Source organism: Lissotriton helveticus, chromosome 3_1 (assembly GCF_964261635.1).
Source record: "Lissotriton helveticus chromosome 3_1, aLisHel1.1, whole genome shotgun sequence".
Lineage (NCBI taxonomy): Eukaryota > Metazoa > Chordata > Amphibia > Caudata > Salamandridae > Lissotriton > Lissotriton helveticus.
The window spans coordinates 1689570888-1689593671 of record NC_136061.1 but is presented as its reverse complement, the minus strand read 5'-3'; the positions used below and the strand labels follow the sequence as shown (position 1 = coordinate 1689593671).

General features: G+C 40.3%; 1 protein-coding gene across 1 annotated transcript in view; it reads left to right on the top strand.

Moving 5' to 3' along the window:
- LRP1B (LDL receptor related protein 1B) overlaps nucleotides 1-22784 on the top strand; it is a 3812342-nt gene that overhangs the window by 3264801 nt on the left and 524757 nt on the right. Inside the window, exon 66 of the mRNA XM_078683424.1 lies at nucleotides 12428-12547. Within this exon, the coding sequence (XP_078539550.1) occupies nucleotides 12428-12547 (120 nt within the window). The remainder of the gene's footprint in view (nucleotides 1-12427; nucleotides 12548-22784) is intronic.

Here is a 22784-nt window from a genome sequence, read left to right as displayed (position 1 = left end):
ACACCTTATGATTCAAATCTGACAAGTGATGCAATAAAGAAATCGTAGCTGTTTTGCAAGTTTCCTTGTCATCGGCAGCCACTAGAAGATCATCGACATACTGTACTAAAGCAGAACCACTAGGAAGTACGAAGGAATCCAACTGGCTTTTTAATGCTTGACTGTAAATGGATGGGCTTTCACAATAACCTTGTGGAGCGCGTTTAAATCTAAAACTTCGTCCTCCTAGAGAGAAACCGAAGATATCTCTGCTTTCCTCGGCTATCGGAATGCTGAAAAAGGCATTTTTCAAGTCGACAACTGAAAACCATGCTGCTGTAGCGGGAATCAACGTTAACAATGCAGTAATGTCTGGTACCACAGGAAACTGTGGGATCACAATTTTATTAACCTCTCTAAGATCAATTACGAACCTATATACTGGAGGCTTTGTAGGGTCAGTTCGTTTCAAAATAGGCAGTACAGGACTATTACAGACATTACCTCTAGTCTCTTCTACAACACCTTTCTTGATCAGGTCTTGTACTATCAGTAGGAGCGCACGCTCACCTTCACTAGAGATTCTGTATTGTGGAATTCGTGGAAGTTTGACATTTGCTTTCAAAGTTACTATATAGGGTGGAATTTCCAAGAGACCTACATCATTAGGACCAGTCGCCCAAAGAGTATCAGGGAGTGAACGCAGCTCTGGTGGGAGCGCATCCATCGACAAGTACATCGGGGAGATGATTCTTTTACCCAACGTAAGCTGTACACCTGCTGGAGAACAGTACAATGTCGCGTACAGGCGTTTTAACAAGTCTAAACCAAGCAGATTTTCGTTACAACCTGTCGTCAAAATCAGGGGTGCTTTCAATTGACGGGGTCCAACAGAAATAGACAAAGGACCAGAAACAGGGTTGTGAACAGGGGCGCCCGAAAAACCTACTGAAACGTTTGTTGAGCCAGACAAAGGTGCGCCAGGGAGTTTTGCATGTATGATAGAACTTTTTGCTGCACCAGTATCCAACAGAAACGGTTCGACTATACCTGATGTTGCTACTGCGACATAAGGCCCACTCTGATCTACTGGTACTGATACTACTCCCTCTCTTTGTCCATGGCTGTCCTAGTATTCACTTTGCTGACCTTCCTCAATAGCTTCATAATAGTCTTCAACATGATACTGTGGAGACCTATTCTGTTGGGCAGATTGTCCATTTCGCTGGTCGAAATAATTAGAGGGGCGATCACTTGTCTGTGGAGGCATAGCACCTCGTCCTCGACCTCTAGAGTTTTGCATAGAACTACCACGACCTCTCTGAGCGGCCGCATCATTATTTTGCGCCCGAACTGGACACTCACTTTTGTAATGACCTTCCTTTTTGCAATAAGCACATTGATTCCACTGGTATTGTGGCCTTTGAAAGTTATAATCCGTTCTTTGATATGACCCCTGCTGCATATTAGTTTGATTCATGCGAGGCGGATAAGCTTGCTGTAAAAGTACTTTAGTTTTTAAATCTTTCGTCTTTTTATCTGATTTTTCCTTCTCTTCTTTATCCCTATTTTCATAGTACTGAGCAGTCGCAAGTATTTGCGCAGTCGTAGAGACAGCCCACGCACTTTCAGAATTCTTTAATTTACTACTAAGTTCTGGCAACAGATTGTGCACAAATTTATCGACAAATAATCTCTGGCCTCCTTCTGTGCTCATATCCTGACCACTATGATCCACGAAAGTCTCCTCGAATCTTGTGAAAAAGTCGGAGACGCTTTCGTCTTTCTTTTGTTTGCACGCGGACAATTTGTCCCAGTTAACGCGTAATGCAGGCATTAAGGTTTTCATTAAATCTATTATTCTACCAGGCAAATTAGCAATTAAAGGTTCAGGTTTGGAACCACCTATTTGTTGACCATCCGCTGCAGTTATAGCTGCCCAGTCACCACCTAGGGCAACTGGATGATTCTCTTTACGAATTTTAGCCCAAATTGGTTGCGGTACTACGTTACCAAATAGCAGATCTATGTCAGCAAGATTCAATACACAAGCGTCAACTGTTTGAGCCAACTCTTTGTAGTACCCTGCAGGATTTTTACGCGGATCTGGCAAAGCCTGTTTTACTGCTAATACTTCAGCTCGCTTCCATGGAATATGTATCCATACTCTCTGGAATTGGGCCGGAGCGGCTGCAATACCAAGCGGTGCATTAGCTTGCACAGCTTCACGCCAAATTGGTGGAACCTCTCTCATTGGATATTGACGATTTCGTTTCGTACTACGTTTCTCTAACTCTCTCGGTGAAAGAAGGGATGAGTCGGATCTATAACTTAGAACCAGTTCCATCGCTTCTTTTATATTTTGTCCAACTATCATACCTGTAGCAAACTCTTTCTGAACATTAATTAATTCTCCTAGATTTGATTCAGGGTCATCCTCTTCCAATTCCTCACGTAGAAGGAAACACATTTCATCGAACACATATCGTTGTGTCGGTTCGTTCCATTGCATAAATGTATCTAATACATTTTGTACATTATATCTTCCAACTTTCGAAACCCATCTAAGAGCAGTGGAATCTAGTATTCCTCTTTCTTCAGTACTGGGAAGCTGACTACGTCTCTGCACAGAGTCAGAGGTAGGAGTCTTAATCAGAGTTTTATAGAAGGGAGATAGAATATTAGAGACAGAATCAGTGATTCTTCGACGAACAGAAAGCGGAGTCATAATATTAGCAGAGGCAGAAAATAGAGTAGCAGTTGGAACAGATAGATTAGGAACAGTAGGAGTAGCAGGCAAGATAGCTTGTGAACTAGCAGGTGTGAGCGATACAGCCATAGGTAAAGAGGTCGGCAACCCTGGAAGAGGGGTTGTCAAAGGAACATTAATATTGACCACAGGAGGTATAGGAACTTGATTCAGGGGAGCGGGAACAGGGACACCAGGTTGTCCAGCAACCGGTAATTGAACATTCGGTATAGGCGGAGCCGTAGCACCCTGTGCATACGGTGGGGGTGACCGTAACAAGTAAGACAATAGGGGATCCTTTTCAGGGTCCTCTACTATCTTAGCCGTACTCGATGGTAAAGCAGGATAGCACTTGTCTATCGCTAAATTACGCTCTCTATCGGCCACCTCCATCGCTTTCTCAGACTCGTTGAGTTGCAGCTGCCTAGCAGACTGTTCTAAAGTCAACTCTTGCTCTTTCTGTTCTTTCTTCAGCTTTTTAATTTCTCTCTGTTTAGATTCTTTTCGCCAATAACGGAAAGAATCAAACATTGCCGGCCGGGCTTTCTTCTTAAACAACCTTCTTTCTAGATTATCGAGAACTTCAGGTTCGAAACTACCATGTAGTGGCCAACTAAGGACACCGTCCTTCTCTGTGTAGCGGATCCATACCTCATTATAAGAGATAGGGCCCACACCAAATTTGCAATATAGATCATAAAGGGGAGTTCCAATCGGAGGAACCAAACACGAGTCCTCCAACCGGGAATCACTGTTGCAACTAAAACAAGACAACATACAATTTTTCCGACTCACCATTTTATAATCCGGAACACTAGACAAACAAGACACAAACAGAAAAGATGCGCACTCGAACCAAGAACTTAGGCCTACCAGAACTGACAAATGTATCGATACCTGAACTGAACAGAATGATTATCGTAACTAGAATAACCAGTGATAACCTTACAGAACTGAACTGAACTGAGAACTAAAAGGATTATCCAAATAGGAGCAATCCTCACAAAATATTTAACTAGCAACCACTGAATACTTAACTGAGGCACTGAAGACGTCACCAAGGAGAAACCCGTCACGTTTCGCCGTACTGAGGACTGTACCTCGGGTCCAAGACAGGGCGACGGTCAAGGCAACGGACCACTGCAGCCGTCTGAACGGGAACCCTCGTGGAAGAGGACGTCGGGGCCACTTTTGCGATATGCCGGGATCGATGAAGTGGGGCGCCTCCCTCTGAAATCTTCACACGAAGCTCCTCGAACTCTTCAGGCTTTTGGACCGGTACCGAATGACGTCGCCCCACGTTGGGCGCCAAATGGAGTTCTGGACTTTTTGGTTCCGTCCAGAGGTGTCAGGGACAACACCCGAAGACCCCGGAGTTCAACCTGTCTTGGTACACAAACAAACAGAAACACGGGCTTCTCGATGGTGGCGTCAAAGACCAAAGGTTTATTACTGCAGGGACACAGAAGTCACAGAAACTACACATGGGCAGTATCTAGGAGCCTGTTCGATTTGTACAAAGAGGATTGCTCCTTATATACTAAATATTGGGCTTCAGGCAAATTCTTTACATGTTACCACAGTTCCAAACATTCGTGTTTTATACAGTAAATATTTGGCGTTGCACAGGAATCGTCAACAGTATCTGATGTCAAAACATTACAAATGAGGGGTTCCCACTAGTCCATCATAATCCCATGTCAATTCTTTATTCAAGACCCGGACCGCCTCATCGTAAATTTCGTTACCTCCCCCTAATAAAGGCCCAGAAGGAAAGGAGCAGAGCCAGGTGCAGAAGATAGAAAGACAGGATAAGAAATGTTTGTGGGTCGTAAATGGGCACGGTTACCAGTTTCGGCCGCCTAATCATGATCAGGCCAACGAACACACGAACCAGTATAGCAGGACTGGCCTCAGGCTGGGGAGGCAGTTCTTGCCGAGTCATGCTGCCACAGCGTTGCTGGCCTAAGGTGCACGTGTCACTTGCAAGGTGAATCGCCGGCCAAGGCCTACGTGTCCTTAATTAAAAAGAGGTCATTGCGTGTCCATTGACTATGTGAGGGCAAGGAATACAAAATGGCTTCCGTGATCTAAGATGGATGCCATGGGTAAATCACAAATGTGTTGGTAACAGGAGTGCTCTTGCTCGTAGCATAGCGAAAACACCAGGATATACTAAATGGATCATTTGCGGTTCACCGATACCAAAATTGTGTATTTACGACAGTGTTACAAACACGAGCAAAAATCGTCACGGAACCTCAGTCCACCCCAGAGTGTGAAGATGATGGCGAGAAAGTGGGGGCGTTTAGCCCTGGGACCCTCGTTCTACCCGGGTTTCCTATGGAAGCAGATGCGGGCGAGTAACAAACACCAGGGGCAGACAAGCAGAGAAGCTCCCGCGCCGCGGGGGGAGAGGCTGCGCTATGAACGCGTTGGCCCCACCTCTCCCTCACTCTCGGCAGCTGCGGAGACCTCCGGAGCACTCTGGGGGTTGTAGTCCACCCCAGAGTGTGAAGATGATGGCGAGGCAAGCAGAGAAGCTCAAGTCATATTCACTTGATGTCACGTGACCCAGCAGTGTCGAAAGACATCAGGGGGCAGATGTATCAATCGTTTTGCGACTCGCAAATGGTTGTTTTGCATGTTTTTGAATGTATCAAAAATTCGCAAATTAAGGAATCGCAAAGACTTGCGATTCCTTAATTTGCCATAGCATTTAAGGAATCGCAAATTTTGCGATTTCTTAAATGCTATGTATGAAGCATTTTTTTTTTGCGAATTTTTGTTAAGGAATCGCAAATTACCACCAACTTGTAGTTGATGGTAATTTGCGAAGTCCTCAAAAAATGCACAATTTTGCATTTTTAAAGGTGGCATGTGACGCACACACATGCCCATGGGGCATGTATGTGCGCCATATGCACACACATGTACATTTCAGGGGTGCAGCAGGGTGTCTTTCAGACACCCCTGCACCCTTGAAATAATTCTCAAATTGCGATTAGCAAATTGCGAATTCGCAATTTGAGAATTAGTTCAAAATCATTCCTATGGGCCTCCTGGCCCATAGGAATGCATGGGAAAATATTCCTTATTTGCGAATTCGCAAAATGCGAATTCGCAAATAAGGAAGTGTAAGGAATGGCAAAAAAATAGCGATTTTTTTAATACATTCCATTTTGCGATTTCTAAATAGCGATTCCTTAAAAATCGCTATTTAGGAATCGCAAAATTGAATCTTGATACATCTGCCCCCAGGTTTCTCAGTTGGCATGTCCTAAAGTCCTTAATTGAAACTCTGGAGTGGTTTATGTTCTATCCAGCATGGACTGTTGATCTGTTTGAACATTTAAAGCGGACCATGGGAATCCAGCTTCCTGACATTTTGGTGATATATTATTTTATATTATATTATATTATATTATATTATATTATATTATATTATATTATATTGTATTATATTATATTATATTATAATATATTATATTATATTATAGTATATTATAGTTTATTATATTATATTATGTTATATTACATTATGTTATATTATGTTATATTATATTGTATTATATTGTATTATATTATATTATATTATATTATATTATATTATATTATATTATATTATATTATATTATATTATATTATATTATATTATATTATATTATCAGACTTTTTCAGGCTGTATTCAAAAAAATATGTCAACATATTTGTTAGAAAGCTACCTCTAGCATTTAATTACATTTCACAACGGTATGGTACAATAAGATTTTTCTCAGAAAATTACCTGAGATAAAAGTCATAACTAAATGTCAAGTGCTAAAAATATCGCACATTGGACTTTATAGCAGAAAATCTACACTTAAAGTAACGATGTTTTTGTAAAATATATTTAGGAAAGTATGTATTATTTCATGCCATGTTTTTGTTTAAGAGATTCTGACATACAACCTCATAAGTATTGTTGAGTGAAACCAATGTTAAACAAGGATATAACTAGGGAACTGCATTTTATGTGTCAGTTGAAAAAACAAAGATGTGTTAAGATTTAACCAACTGAACTTCATGAAGGATGTTTGCTTTGGGCAGATGCAATTAATTGAATCACAGTGGATATGTCAGTTTAAATGATGCGCTCAATCACTGACCTGGTGGTGAACTTTTTGCCTCGCTCGGCCACGCTGCACGCTGCCTGGGGCCCGCATTAAGCCCAAGGACCTCTACTGCTGGCTACATCAACCCGCTTGCCGCCTTTCACTGCAGAGAGCAGGACTGCCCGGGACTACAATCCCCAGGAGGCAGTGTGCTCTCATGGGAACTTGGCAGCCCTTGAAAGTCCCACCGGGGCTCCCGCGGTGCGGGAGGTGCGCGCGCCAAGGGCGGGCCAGTCCTTGTCCGTCTGTGCCTGTACGAGGCTGGGCTGGGCCCATTCTCTTGGCTATACCTTGGAATATTTGCATAAATGACAGTAAGAATTTAATTTTATTTAAAAACACTTGGATATACAGCATTTGTTTTCCCCCTGGAACTGCTTTTGGGTGAGGCTGAGGCTGGACTTGAATTTATTGCATTTATATTGTGACTGATATTGCCATTTGTTCTACCTTCTTTTAAGCAAAATTGCAAGCCAGCCTAACGAAATATAAACGTAGGGCTACTAGAATTAGAAGGCTCACGTGGAACAATTTGGCTCTAGTCTTTATTCTCCTGAGCGCCTGACTATCCGTTTACCATATAAACTAGCTATGGGTAAAAGAAAGCTGATAAGTCCTAAATCCGGAGGAAAAACACGGGCATCTAGTGACACTCAACAAACCCTACTAAGTTACCTTACAGGGGCAATGGGGGCGCTGGACAAGCAGATATCCTCAGTGGTAGAATCATTGGAGGCAGGTACATCAAATGTAGTGTTAAACCTGAACAACCTAAAAGTTTAGATACTCCGGGCTGTAGTTCAAACTTAAATCCATCCCTAAACGGTTGTATTCAGAATCTCCCTGGGGAGATTTTTTCGAGCGATTTTGAATCCCCGTTGCAACCACCACAGAAAAAGCAAAGGAACCCGGCCATTGGGGAGAAAAAAGTTGGTGAAAAGTCCTCTAGTGAGGGAGATAAAAAACAACCTAAGCCCATCTCTCTCACGGCGACAAGACAAGATCATCAAGGGAGAAAAAGAGCGGGAAATAGAAAAGGCTCACATAAAGGGAAGGAAGATAGTAATAAAAGAAATGATACCCATAAAGCTGATCTGAAGACCTTAACAACCTTGGTAGAGAGACTGGACCTATATGTGAGAATTACCCTAGATCAGTTGAGTGCTAGATTGACCCATATTGAAAAATCTATGACGAGCAAGTCACTCAAGGTATGGGCAGGGATTTGCTAGCCATGGATACATGTCCTGTGTATGCAATAACACGCAAACTAGGCAATCTTGCGTAGTTGACACAAAACTTAGGGAAATAAACTCCCTGAATTTGGCTACTCACCTGGATAGTCTAACTGATCTTGGAAACGCCCATCACCCACAAACCGGGGTGAGCAGCCACCTAATTACCATAGAGGCAGAGAATGGGTTCAGGGACTCTATAGTTACAGGAAACATAAATAGGTTTAAAATCTAATCCCAAGCCCCACAGATTTGCCATTCTTTACCACCTCCAGTCTCGTTCCAAAATTTGCATAAAAATCCAATAGATGAACACCTTGATTTACCACCTGATGCTACCCCCTAAGTAGTTATTTTGGCAAATATCCCCAAAAAGGTCCCACTAGAAAAAGAAACTTGGGACACGCTGAGGAATAAATCACTACACTGGTTGGGAAGGAGGACTGGATTTACCCAACAGCTTTTTTCTGAATTCAAAATGGCAAGAAGGGTACAGTGGGTTGGTACTCGACGGAAAACTCTTTCAGGAGATTGTATTGTCCTAACATTTATAACTCCAGCACTTGTAAAGAACATACTCTGGGCAGAAAACAATATCACGCTTTTAGAGGGTGGGATTAATGTTCTATCGCTTGTTTTTTTTTTTCCCTCCTTGCGTTAGGCTTGTGAATGATCATAATATCAACAAGCCGGGTTCCACTCAAGGTCAATGGAATAACTTTCAAATTTACAATAGATTCAATGTGCTGTCGGGTATGGAAGAAACAGACTGACTGGTCAAACTTAAACCTATACAACATGGGAGGCTGAATATACAGAGAGGAGCAAGTTCTTCTTATATGGAACCCCACTCAAATTTTAGACAACGACCTCCCACTGAGATAATTTGCCAAGATCCGGAAGGCCAGGCTAGTCAATATTGTTGTATAGTGGAGAGTATTGCCCCTTTATTGTATAATAATATTCCCCCACATTATAAAAATTTGGGAGATGAAATTAACCATGACGATAAAGGGAGCTCCATTGAAAATAGCTTAGCTCAGCAAGGAGCCTCCAGTGGGCCTGGGGTAGACATTGTTTACTGGAACGTAGCAGGTTTACATTCTAAATTAGTCATTGATGAATGGCTCGGTTTCACTGGAAGGTTCAAGGTGCTTTGTTTTCAGGAGACCTGGGCTACCTCCGTTATACATTTGGAGGGTTATAAGACCTATTTTTCTCCCGCGATTCCCTCAATCTCAGGGAGAGCCAAGGGGGATTCATAACGTTCATCTCTAACCTTATAGGTTAGAGATCAAGGTGTAAACTTATAGAGTTTATAAAAATAGTTCCTCTTAAATTGGAACAAAATTTCCAAATAATCACCCTTAGCATGAGCAAACATGATACCTACGTGTTGGTCAACTTTTATAATAACAGGCAAGGAGCCCAGTTTATTTGCGTTTTTAAAAGAGATCCACCTTACTCTAATGGAACTTAAATACAAGAACGTTAAAAATCTTTTCATAATCTGGGGCGGAGATTTCAATTTAACACCGTGTGGGTATAATAATAATTTAACCTGCGGTGTGACAGACGAGGATGAGAATAATTTAACACATTTCCCGCACTCGGAAAGTGGGAGTAGCCTAAATGATACACTATTTATCTTAGAACTTGGCTTGGCCAATGAATTAGTAGATCCACCGGTCCCATTGACACAGACATTCAAAGGTAGAGGAGCTAGTACTATCATTGATTTTATATTTGTATTGAGGAATGCTGCATCTCGCATTCTAAATTTTAAAACCCATGACTACGCTACCAGCGATCACTTCCCAAATAGCATAAAATTACTATATCCTAATAAATCGAGTAGGTGTAATTTGGCCAGAACACTAGGACAGAAAAACCTGACTTTAAGCAGGCTGAATGGATATTCGCTTAAGTGGGATAGAGTTGATCCCCTTCGGATAACTACGGAGGTGATAAAAATTTCCCGTAAACTAATAGAGTTATGCTTAGACGCTACCTCCGCTAATGAAGATGAGGGGAGAGAGTAAGCCTCCACTCTAACTCCACAGTCTTTCCAATCGTTCTTGAGTTTTCCATGTTGGAAGTAGAGTGTGCCTTAAATGCTAGCAAAGGGGGTAAGGCGCCTGGCCTTGACGGGGTTCCAGTGGATTTGTTCAAATTTAACATGGATCTCTGGACACCAATTCTTACGAGGGTTCTGGAAGCCTCTTGTGCAGTGGGCCTCATTGATGCATGGTCAGAGTCAATCCTGATCCCGATATTTAAAAAAGGAGACCGCCAAAGTCCATCTTGCTATCAACCTATTTCTTTGTTAGATTCCTTAGGGAAGACTGCGGGATGGATAATTCTCGATCGTCTACACCAATGGTCAGAGGAAAATAACATACTGTCCGATCTCCAATTCGGGTTCAGGGAGGGCCTGGGTACTATGGAACACGCACTAAATTTGACTCTACTGATGGGGAAGTACAAGAATGCGAAGGGGGGAACCTATACATGACTTACGTGGATTTAACAGCAGCCTTTGACTGCGTTAACCATGCAAAATTATGGACTATTTTAAGTGAGATGGGCATAGAGCTTCCTGTGTTGAATTTTGTACGAGAATTGCACACAAATGCCAAGGCAACGGTCCGTTTTGGATTGGTGGGGAACTTACGGCCACCTCAGAGTGGAGAGAGGGGAAAGCCAGGGCTGTGTCCTGGCGCCCTTTCTCTTTTCACTCTATACTAATGGCCTAGAACGAGCCATGTTGGAAGGGTGCCAGGATTTACCATGTGTGAAAAATCACCCAATCCCTGCATTAATATATGCGGATGATGCCGTGATTATAGAAAGAACCCCTATTGAAATCCGGCGTGCCCTTAGTAGGTATCATCGCTACATGGCTAACCTGGACTTAAAGATTAACATTAAAAAAACCTTCGTTATGTCTTCTGAGTCAAGTCATAAGAAAATGAGGAGTGTTTTTATAGAAAAATCCAAGTTGGAAAACACTGTCACGTTTTCATACCTTGGAATTCTAATTGACAACAAGTGTTCTTGGAGGCAGGCAATAGAGGCCAGGAAATTACTGTTTCTAAGACCCACCACTGCGTTAGTTAATTTTGCACACAGGTTGGGTAGAAGGCCACCTGTAGAGATTATACAAATCTGTCAAGCAAAATGTGTTAGCGCAGTGATGTATGGTACTGGGGTGTGGGGCTATGGAAACGTAGATGCCCTCCAAAAGGTAGAAACTGCTTTTTGAGGTTTCTCCTGGTGGTACCGCGAGGCACCTCTACCTTCTGCTGCCATTTGGAATTGGGTCTTCCGTACGTCACCGATCTGGTGAAACTTCAACCAATTTGTGGCATCGAATTTGATCCTCCCCCAACTTGGTTTTTAACAGAGAGCTTCTGAATGACTGCCTCTCCCTTGAAAACTCAGAGAAGATAGGTTGGCTCTTGTATGTCAAAAATGTTTTGTTTGATTTGGGTCTGGTAAAGTACTACCATGAGCCCCTATTGATCCAAGAGATATCAAGGAAAAACCTAAAGAAATTATGTTTGTCACATCTGGAGGAATTGCGACTGACCATTGAGTCATCTAAAAGTTCAGTCCAACATTTCCTTCGAGTACAAACTACTTTAACCATTCAGCCCTATTTGACCGTTAAACTGAGTGATTATGACAGGCTTGTGCTCACTTGATTAATATTTAATACATTCCATCACCTGTTAACCTTTCCTAAAGTTAATGATTGGTCTCACCTGCTACCACCGTGTCCCTGTGATGAACAGTCTAGTCAGTCCGCGATGCATGTGGTCTTGTTCTTCAAATTTTACCATGAAGCAATGGGTGAAACCGTTAATGAAAATATTGTGTTTGCGACAATATCGCCCTGCTTTCCTTGTGATCCGATATTTAGAAGTGGAGTATTTTGCAAATAACATTGCAAGATTTTTAAAAAGCAAAGGCCAAATTTGGATCTGGACTACTGATGTAATTACAATGAAATGATTATTGGTGTTTGTATATTCCTCATATATTTATGATTTGCCAATATCCCTCCGAGTCTGCTTTTCATAACCCTGTAATTATGGCCGGTAAACATTGTCATGGATAAAATATTAATTGTGTTTTAATTATTCTATTGCACTGAGAAATGTAATTATAACCATCTATTTTAACAGTTTTTAAATGAACTTTTATGGTTTTTGTACCTATACAAATACAATAAAGAATGTTTGATCTGATTAACATCTCAGTGAGTATCAATAGAGTTTATATTACTCTATTCTTTCTTGTTACAGCTGAAAACAGCTGCTCTCCTGACCATTTCCAATGCAAAACAACAAAGCACTGCATATCTAAATTGTGGGTTTGTGATGAGGATCCAGATTGTGCAGATGGTTCAGATGAAGAAAATTGTGGTGAGTATTACAACATAGCAGATGTAATTTAGGTGATCATTGAAATAATATTATAATATGGAGGGAATTCCTGTGCCAAAAGAGTGATTTGCTGCGGAAAAGCAAAAAACAAATTTGCACTGATGCACTGGATGCCTTTTGTCTGCATGTCAGGACATTGTTTCCTCTCTTACTGTCTGTCCGGCCATATGGTAGATGGGCTGACTTCAAAAGGTTTCCTTCCAGTGAGCAAGGAGAAGTGCCCCCACTGACAAATCAACAGTTCTTGTACCTGTACATGAAGTGAGAGAATTGCATCTACACCCTAATTGTAGACATTGTTTATTTCAATTTCCATAAAATATGGATCGATGAGGGAAATGCTTTAACCATCTCTAGACATTTAAAGGTTGTATGTTTTAATCTCAACCATAAGACCCACTCAGTCTTCCACCCTTCTATTGGTGGCACATTGTGTTACCATTACCAAGTAACTTGTCTATACACAACGTCTGTTCAGTTGCACAATTGTCAATATTAAAAGTATTACCAATAGTGTTCAGTTAGCTAGTTTTACAGCAAAAGAAATGCTTTATAAAATGATATTCTATATGCATTTTTTTAATAATAAAACAAATTGCTTAAAGAAGGAATAGTGACTAACCAAAAGCCACTTTTATCTTTATGTCTCAACGTTTTATTTACACATGAGTATCAGAATCATTGTACATTATTTTAAATAATTACAAAACGTCCAAAATATATACAATTATAACATGTTTAAATCATTCTACACATCTAAAATATTATTTTATATATATAACTAAAAACCCAATTACACCATTCATACCTGCCAACTAAGGGCGAACAAAGCAAACACAAGGAGATGGTGGACAGAGCGCGGATACCTTTCAGACACTCACCCTCAGTCACTGATATGGGTTAAATCCATCATCGCTCTTTAGCTCACTTCGCCACCCCAGTTCAGACACAGCTATTATCAAATCAGTCTTGACCCTGTGCCTCATGGGAACAGTCCAGCCCGAACTGCCAAGCCATGTCTTCCCTGGACTGGAAACAAGCATCCTGGGACCGGTTTCGGGATAACAGCCCTAATCAGCCAGGCTAGCTTGAATCCAGTGGTTTAGTGAGCAAGGGACCCACGTCTGGGCATACCCTGCCAAATTAGGGCGAACAAATTAAACACAAGGAGATGATGTACGGAGCGCTGAAACTTTTCAGACACTCACCCCCAGTTACAATTTCCTCCCACCAAATGGTTGTATTGTTGCATCCGCAGGCCTCTGTGCACCCCCTCAGGGAGCAGCTTGGCTCGGTCTATCCAAAGGCTAACGAATCAGAAGAGGCTGCTACAGGACTGCTTTAGGTAATTTCTAAAACTACTTTCCTGTAACAGTTATAATAAATCTGAGCTTGGCAAGATTTTGGCTTTATAGTAACCAATGATTTGATACTTTGAATGTATTGTTTGCTCGCTCCAATGAAAATAGAGAAGACTTATTAGGTTTACAAAAGCCTGCCGATGTTGGCTTATGGAGTTAGCAGCATTATAATAGGAAAAAATGATGTTAGCTATTTTTCCTTACCAGGGCATATAAAATATATTTTATATTGTGTCTGCTTTTTTATTACAAATCACCCTACCCTTGGGGCAACTAGGGCAGACGTTACGGGTGATGTTTAAGTAATAAACAGGTAGGTTTAGACTTTGGAAACACTTTTAATTCCACATTAATTCCAGAATTAAGTTTTGTCATAGTTTTATTTATAATCTAGCCTTCAAGGCAGGCCAGGTTTAACTGACCCCAGAAACCACATCAGTGCACACTTAAGTGCATTAAGTCTATTGGGGGTCTCTAAACCTATATCTTCTGCCATATGCTAGGGACATACAGATAGTTTGTCTTTGCCAATTAGAATTACACCAATTACCATATACCATTAGAGGCCAGAGCACTGGGCATGATTAGCAGAGCACAGGGCACTTTCAGAGTTGGTAACCACCAGCATCTGTAAAAAAGTGGGAGTGATCAGGGCAAAAAGAATGACTTTCCTACACTGAGGAAAACTTGATTTGCCACTGCCTATGACTTTGTTTTTTCCATTTATGTTGGGAGCTCTAGAATTCTAGGTTAAGCCCCCACGGTCCACATAACAAGGAGTACTTGATTAGCACATGCTAGAACATATTGTTCTCTGCATATTACACTTTTATAAAACATCTGTGAAGTTAATTTTACTTGACATATTTTTAGTAATCGTAAAATCATATCAAATATTTAAATTATGAACTATACGTATACACATTTCACTGATTGAGAATTAATACATCCTTAAGAAACTATATTTTAGACTGATCACATTACAGAAATATCTAAGTAGAAGTATCTATTCACTTTCGTCAATTTAGCAGAAAGCACAATGGAAGTCTTGCATCCATTATTTCTTAATACTCATTTTCTCTTCTCACAGTTTGAGGCCGGCCATCAACAGAACTGATTATGGAAAACACTCACATCTCTTCTTTTTTTTACTCCTAATATCACTTAAGGGTGATGTAGTTGTAGAAAATTTAATAATTCCACCTTCAGATACTTTCTATTCTTAACTGAGAAAACATTTTCCAAATGCATTTTATATTTACCAAACCCCAACAATATAGACTACAACATTTTCCAATTTATTACCTGTTTTTGTAGAAAAATAATAACATTTTCTTGCATTCAGAAAAACAGTTCACAAAGACAGATATCATTTATGAAGTGGCATGTATTCTGGAGTAACTAACTTAAATCTAGTTGTCATTTATCAAAAAGTATACTAATGAATAGTGTGACAGCACAGACATTTTCTTTCAAGTACATTCTCAAGCAGAAATAAACATAATATCTTGGCTCTTTGATGAATAATGCTGTTTGGTCTCAGTAATTTAAATCTGATCTGAAGCCTTAGTAGCTGTAGCACAGAGCAACTTAGAGGGAATGTGTTAAACATTTATCAGTTAAAAGGTAGTAAACACAATACTATAAAAAAAACTCAGATTTATAAAAATATAGTATAATACTAGAAACCAATGTGACAAAATCAGGTGTAGTAAATCAGAGATGTGATTTTTCAAAGTTTTAGATGTTTCTAATAGCAAAAAGCCAAACAGATATCTGGTCACAGTAGACCACATCAAAGTCAAAAGTTAAGGCTGACCGTGATGGAACACAGATCGGATAAAGGGACCAAGTTTGGTCCGGTGAAAAGTCTTACCTTCTGACACAGACAATTTTTGGCAGTTGAATATCCTCAGCATGGCAAGGAGATGGGTTCCATGAGGCTGGATAGCCATCGGACAAAAACCTGGTGAAACTATTGACTTTTGAATGGAAAGCTCAGAGTGGGAAAAATTCAAACTTCGTGCACAGGGAAGTTCCCCCATCAGCAAAATACTTTCAGTATCTTCTCCCAGTGAAGATCTCTAATTGTTAATTGTAATTTGTTATGTTGCGGCAGGTTGTGGGGTTTGTAGGGGTACAGGGTGGGAAGTAATTTAATTATCATCAATTAATATTTTCATTTTTATTACTATTAATTATTTAATTGTTAATCAATCATGTTAATTGGGTAAAACATTTTTTAAACGTTTTAATTACAATATGGGTTGTGAGGTCTGTAGGTGTAAAGGGCGAGGAGTTTATTACTTTTAATTAATTAAGAGTTAATTCAAGGTAATTAGTTAATTGATATTAATTATGGCAATGGTGTCGTTCATTTGTTTTTTAAGTTGTAATTTAGGTGCAGGTTGCAGGGTGTGCAGTGCTAAAGGGTGGGAAGTTAATTATTTTAATTATTTAATTGATAATTGTGTGAATTGTGTAATTAATTCATTTTTAAGTTGTTATTTAGGTGCAGGTGTGGGGTTTGTGGAAGTAAAAGGTGGGAAGTTAATTAATTTTAATTCATTAATAATTTCAAGTAAATATATTAATTATTTAATTGATAATTAATTATGCAAATTGTGTAATTAAGATAATTTGTAAGATATATTAAAGGTGTGGGTTGTTGGGTTAGTAGGGCTAAAGAGTGGGGAGTTAGTTCAGAAACTATTTATTGATGATTATCCATGTATTAATTATTATTTAATAGACAATTATGTATATTGTGAAATTGTCATATTTGTTAAAATATATTTTAGTTGTATGTTGGATTAGTTTGTAGAGAAATAGGGTGGGGGAATATTTAAGTAATAATACATTAAACATGATGTATTCATTTATTAAAAATTGTTTTATTTATTACGTAATATTTTAAATGTGTTTTATTTTTTGGTTTGGGAGCTGCGTTGCAGAGAGGTGTTCTGAGGCCACGCCGCTTTTTACACCTCTCTGCAACGCAGCTCTGATGCGATTACTGGAGGTACTTGGTAGGCTTGATGGACGACAGGGGACCTCAGGATTCAAGGGGACTTAATCCCTTCAACTTAAAATGCGACACGGGCGCGTTTGCACAGTGGTGAAGGTAGGGGGCGGAACCTGAGGTGATATGTCTTCAAACACTCCCTGTGGCCGGTTTTAAGTTGGGGAATTAATTCATCTTCAATCTAGAGGTCCCCTGGGGGGCAACTAGCCCACCAGGTACCTCCACTATGCGCCAAATTTGGTGTAAGTCCGTTCAGCCGTTCGGGCTGTAGCCGTGTCTAAAGGTCCTATGGATAATTGCATGGGGAAAACACGTTTTGGTACCCCCCTTTTTTCTCGACCCACTTGACCAATCACCCCGAACCTTTTAGGGAAGGAGTGGAACTGAGCTGGCCAAAAGTTTGGAAAATTCCAAGAAGATTCATCAATCGACGCCAAAGCTATTGCTAATAGAATGTTGCTGAATTCCTATGGATAATAGGTCCTAACCATACCTATCTACTGGCGATATATATATATATATATATATATATCTCTATATATATATATATATATAGATATATATATATATATATATATATATATATATATATATATATATATATCTATATATATATCTATATATATATATATATATATGTATATATGGGCTATTAGGCAGCCCACCAACTGAACGCCGGCAAGCGAGGGACACTGCTCAAGCGCAGACCGTGACTCCACGGGAATGTTGGTGCAATCTCACCGACCCATGACCCAGCTATACGGCGCTCTGCGGGTTAGAACGGTATGCAGGGACTGGGCCAGGACATCAAATAAGCGACCTCATCAAGTTTGCCCAGCTCCATAACGCCAACAATCTATAAGAATTAACTTTGGTTTCCCACATCACGCCATCCCAGACAAACAGCATTCTGGGTGTTGGAGTTCTTCATTATCTGCAACATGGCGGATGATCACATGGTTGGGGTGACGTTTGGCAGCATACTACTTTAAATATTACGGACATCTAATTTGGGCAATGCGGACAAGAGGCGCGGCAGCAAGAGGTGTCTGAAGAAGGAGCAAAATCCGAAATGCATTATACCTACGCTGTCCAGTTGCCATTAAACAGCCTCACCTGAAATTCCCTTTTTGTAGCTCCTTCCTTTCACTTCGCTGGAGGGCGGATGCGGATATTTAGTGTCAGCCAGAAGACACGCAAAGGAGCCCCGTTCTGTCAAGTGGCTGCCTGCTTTTCTGGTTTCTGCGCAAGCAGAGCAATGGAGTGTGCTCAGGTATGGGCTATCAGGCAGCCCACCAACTGAATGCCAGCATGCAAGGGACACTGCTCAAGCGCAGACCGTGACTCCACAGGATTGTTGGTGCAATTTCGCCGACCCATGACCCAGCTATATGGCGCTGTGCGGGTTAGAACGGTATGCAGGGACTCGAGGGGCCAGGACATCAAATAAGCGACCTCATCAAGTTTGCCCAGCACCATAACGCCAACAAACTATAAGAATTAACTTTGATTTCCCACAACACGCCATCCCAGACAAACAGCATTCTGGGTGTTGGAGTTCTTCATTATCTGCAACATGGTGGATGATGACATGGTTGGGGTGACGTTTGGCAGCATACCACTTTAAATATTACGGACATCTAATTTGGGCAATGCGGACAAGAGGCGCGGCAGCAAGAGGTGTCTGAAGAAGGAGCAAAATCCTAAATGCATTATACCTACGCTGCCCAGTTGCCATTAAACAGCCTCACCTGAAATTCCCTGTTTGTAGCTCCTTCCTTTCACTTCGCTGGAGGGCGGATGCGGATATATATATATAGCACAGTAAACAGCAGGCAATTAGAAAATGCCAGTGCTCAAATATCTCAAGAACCCCCTAGACTAATCCTAACATACAACAGACAACATAAGGATTTGCGAAAAATCATTCAGCGCAATTGGCATGTGGTAAAGGATGACCCTGTTATAGGTAGTCACCTTCCAGAGTTCCCGGCAATCACATATCGTAAAGCCACTTCAATGGCGGACATACTGGTAAAGAGCAGTCCAGAATACAAGGATACTACTGGGTTATCCTTAGCACGGAAGGGATTTTACAAATGCCCTCAGTGCAAAGCCTGCACTTATGGAGTGAATAGGACTTCTTACTGCACTGCCTTTAGTACAACACCACTAAGTATTAAGTATCATCTTACTTGTAAAAGTGAATATGTAGTGTATGTTTTAGAGTGCAGTTGCAATTTGAAATACGTAGGAAGTTCCAAATTACCAGGCCACAGACGTATATTACAACATATAAGGGCAATTAACAACAATGACCAAAGTTACCCGGTGGCCTGTCACTTCCAGGAAGTGCATGGGGGTAAACCCAAAGATTTAAGATACTTCCTGTTAGATACTGTGCCTGTACAAAGAAGAGGAGGGGACAGAGAGGGGATGCTGCGCAGATTAGAAACTCACTACATCCTTTTATTAGACACGAAACAACCAAATGGTTTAAATATGAGTGAGGATTTGTACACCTATCTGGATTAACAGATTAGAGAGATATTGACACACCAGAGAGGATATCATAACTTCTTCTATTTCAATCCCACATGTACAAATACATTATGCTATTCAGATTTGTATATAAGAAATGAAATATTTAATTCTTTTAACCATGTTTAGATTGTAAATACATAGATTTATTTTTGATATTATAGACAAAGATTGTAGAGACATTTTAAGATTTGTATTGTATATATGTAGATTTGATCGATTGGTTACTGGTTGACACGATTGATCAAATGTGGGAATCTTCCATGACTATAAATATGAATTCTTATTCGTCAAACAATAAGAAAAATATGTCTAACTATGCTCCAAGTCCAATCCAATGAATAATGGGTTTCTAACAATGATTTTGACTGCACACATATGCCTTGAGGATTTTTTGGAAATCATACTTTTTATATTTTATAATTTATTCATCAAGGGAGCACTTGTTTGTTTGTTAGATTCACAGTAAAATAAGAAAAAGAGAAAATGATTATAAAAATATAACATAAAGAATTTTCAATAAGAATATTGGTTTTAGGGATACACTTGGTGTATTACATAGGCGTTTTTTCTAAGGATTTATTAGGAGGTTTTTAATGTTACAATGGATTCAAAATTGTATGTTTGAGATTGACAGCGGCAAAGTGATGAAATTAATGAATTGGTATTATAGCGATGTATCGTGAGGAATTTGGCAGTATGAGATATGAAAGCCAAAAAGCCAATGCATTTAAGCACGAATGTCACTTTAAAACCACTTATCCTTAGGAAACAATTTTGCATTAGCACTTTACATTCTACTTTCTAATTGAGAAATGTCAAAAGTCATAAATTGTGTATTTTACAGAAACAAAGAATAGAAATGTATAGTATTTCTTTTATGCCTATTAATGCACTATCACTTTAAATTCAGGTGTATCTCACGACACTGTTGTCATGTGATCAAGGCAGGGATCTGCCGAAACGCGTTGTGACGATATGGCAAGCACGAAAATAAATATTTAAAATCTGCACTAAATCAGGGTCTTCCTCGTCTTTTTCGTCACGTTGAAGGTGAGCCTCGTAGTATATATATATATATATATATATATTGCACCCAAGCCGTGCTTTTCCAACTTGCCAACAACACGGCAGAAACGGACACAGACCCGAATTCTTTAGGCAGCAGACGAGTATTTATTAAATCATGGTCTTACACGCAAGAATCACCCGACGCGTTTCAGTGCAGAAGCACCTTAGTCATGAGTGTTAGATCTCATGCTGCATAGGTTTTTAAATAACACGTGACATTAAGTGTAAGTGAAAACAGACTCAACAACTTGTTGATACATAGTATCTACGTGAAACTAAACATCTATTAAATCAAATAAATGGTAGAACACGTAATTAATCAGTGCAATAGTGTGAACATACAAGAACCGCATTATCATTAAGCTTGCTGGTATTTACACTTGTGAAGACCTATTCATTAATGAAAAATGAATGAAAAAATAAAACAAAATAGAATGAGATCCATTCGTGCTGAAAAGCCTGATGCAATTGTCAAAAGCTAGACTGTAAGGAACAGCTGTAAATCACGATTAAACTGAAAAATGTCCAGTTGCCTAACATTTCATACGTGAGAAAATCACTGAATCAAAAATCAAAGCCCAAGTGGGCATGTGACAAAGACAGTTGCCCCTCTCAGTACAACAATTAAATGGCAGTTCATAAATATAGCTCAAATGGGCTTGTGCACGAAAAATCATCTAGGGCCATAATGGGACTAAAGCAGGTGCAAGGTAAGATACACCTCGTTCGTGTCTTCAGCGTAAAGCGGTTCACATCTAAAAAACAAAAAATAATAACAACGTGTCATCTCTCTATCCGAGAATCATCAAAATAAAATACAGCAAAATAAAACAGAATTAAAAACATGTACTCTGCGGCTCTATTTATAATTCTAGTACAACTACGGAAGGCTTGTTGGTGCATAATCAGAAGGTACAGCTACTACCCAAGATGTACTGCTAGCTCCTCATCATGGTTATGGCCTAGCGGGGTAAGCGTCCTATACTGTATAATCAGCTTAGACTCAAGTCTGCGGAGTTCTTTCAGTCTATTACCTCCTCTTACGTCTGCCTTGACCGCATCTAAGACAGCAAAACTGAGAAGGTTGGTTTTTGTTCGTGGTGACTGTGAAAATGGCGAGCTATGGGATATGTTTTGTCCAAGTTCTTTATAGCACGTAAGTGCTCTAGGATCCGTATTTTGGCCTTGTGGATTGTACTGCCTATGTAGGCTAAACCGCAAGGGCAGAACAGTGCATACACCGCATACTCTGTATTGCATGTGGTGTGTTTTTTGATGATGTATGGACTACTCACTGATGAAAGGATACATTCCTTCTTGTTCCTGCTGTTTTTGCAGGCTTTACAGTTCCTGCAGGTGTAGAAACCTTGAACTCCTGGGATCCCTGTTTTGTTGGTTTCTACTGCTCTACAAAGAGTATCTCTCAAAGATCTAGCTCTCTTGTACGTCATCTGTGGATTTTGTCCTATACAATCAATCAAATCTTTGTCTGTTCTGAGAACTGGCCAAAATTTGATCAAGCATTTTCGTACCGCATGGGTTTGTTTGCTGAATGTGGTTATAAAACGCAAACTCTGATTGTCACTATTTTTGTGTTCATCGCTTGCTGAGATCTTCTCTATCAACAACGATTCTCTGGAACGTAATGCTACTTCTTGCAAGGCTTTATTGATGATTTTGCGAGTATAACCTCGTTGTACAATATATATATATATCTGACTTGTGGATTCATATCGGAACTTCATTTCCCATAAGGCTATGTACTGTCTCATACAGAGCAGCTCAATTGGGGCGTACGATAGTGCCGAACGAGGAATACAACTAAAAGACCGTCATCATGCACTCTTCTGACTTTTTTCAGCCTTTGAGGAAGAGAGAACTCAAAACGCATCAGGCTGGAATTAGTCTGCTGTTGCTTAATAAATGGAAAGCTGTTCTGCCCATACCAATAAAGGCTTGTTGAAGCAAACTGGTGACTCTAGTGCGGCTTAAACTGAGGGGCAACCTACAGGCTGAATCTATGCAGCGGCCGTCCTGATGCTTAGCCAGCACCACCCCGTGATGAAGGGGGCCACGGAACTCAGCAACCACTGGGTTTTTCTTTGTGGAGCATCGGTTTTGAATTGAGGACCGGCATGTGATCCATGGCTCACCGAGGGGCTTGCACTAGTGAATGAGAGTGCATCCATTGTGTATTCATATTGGAACTTCATTGTGA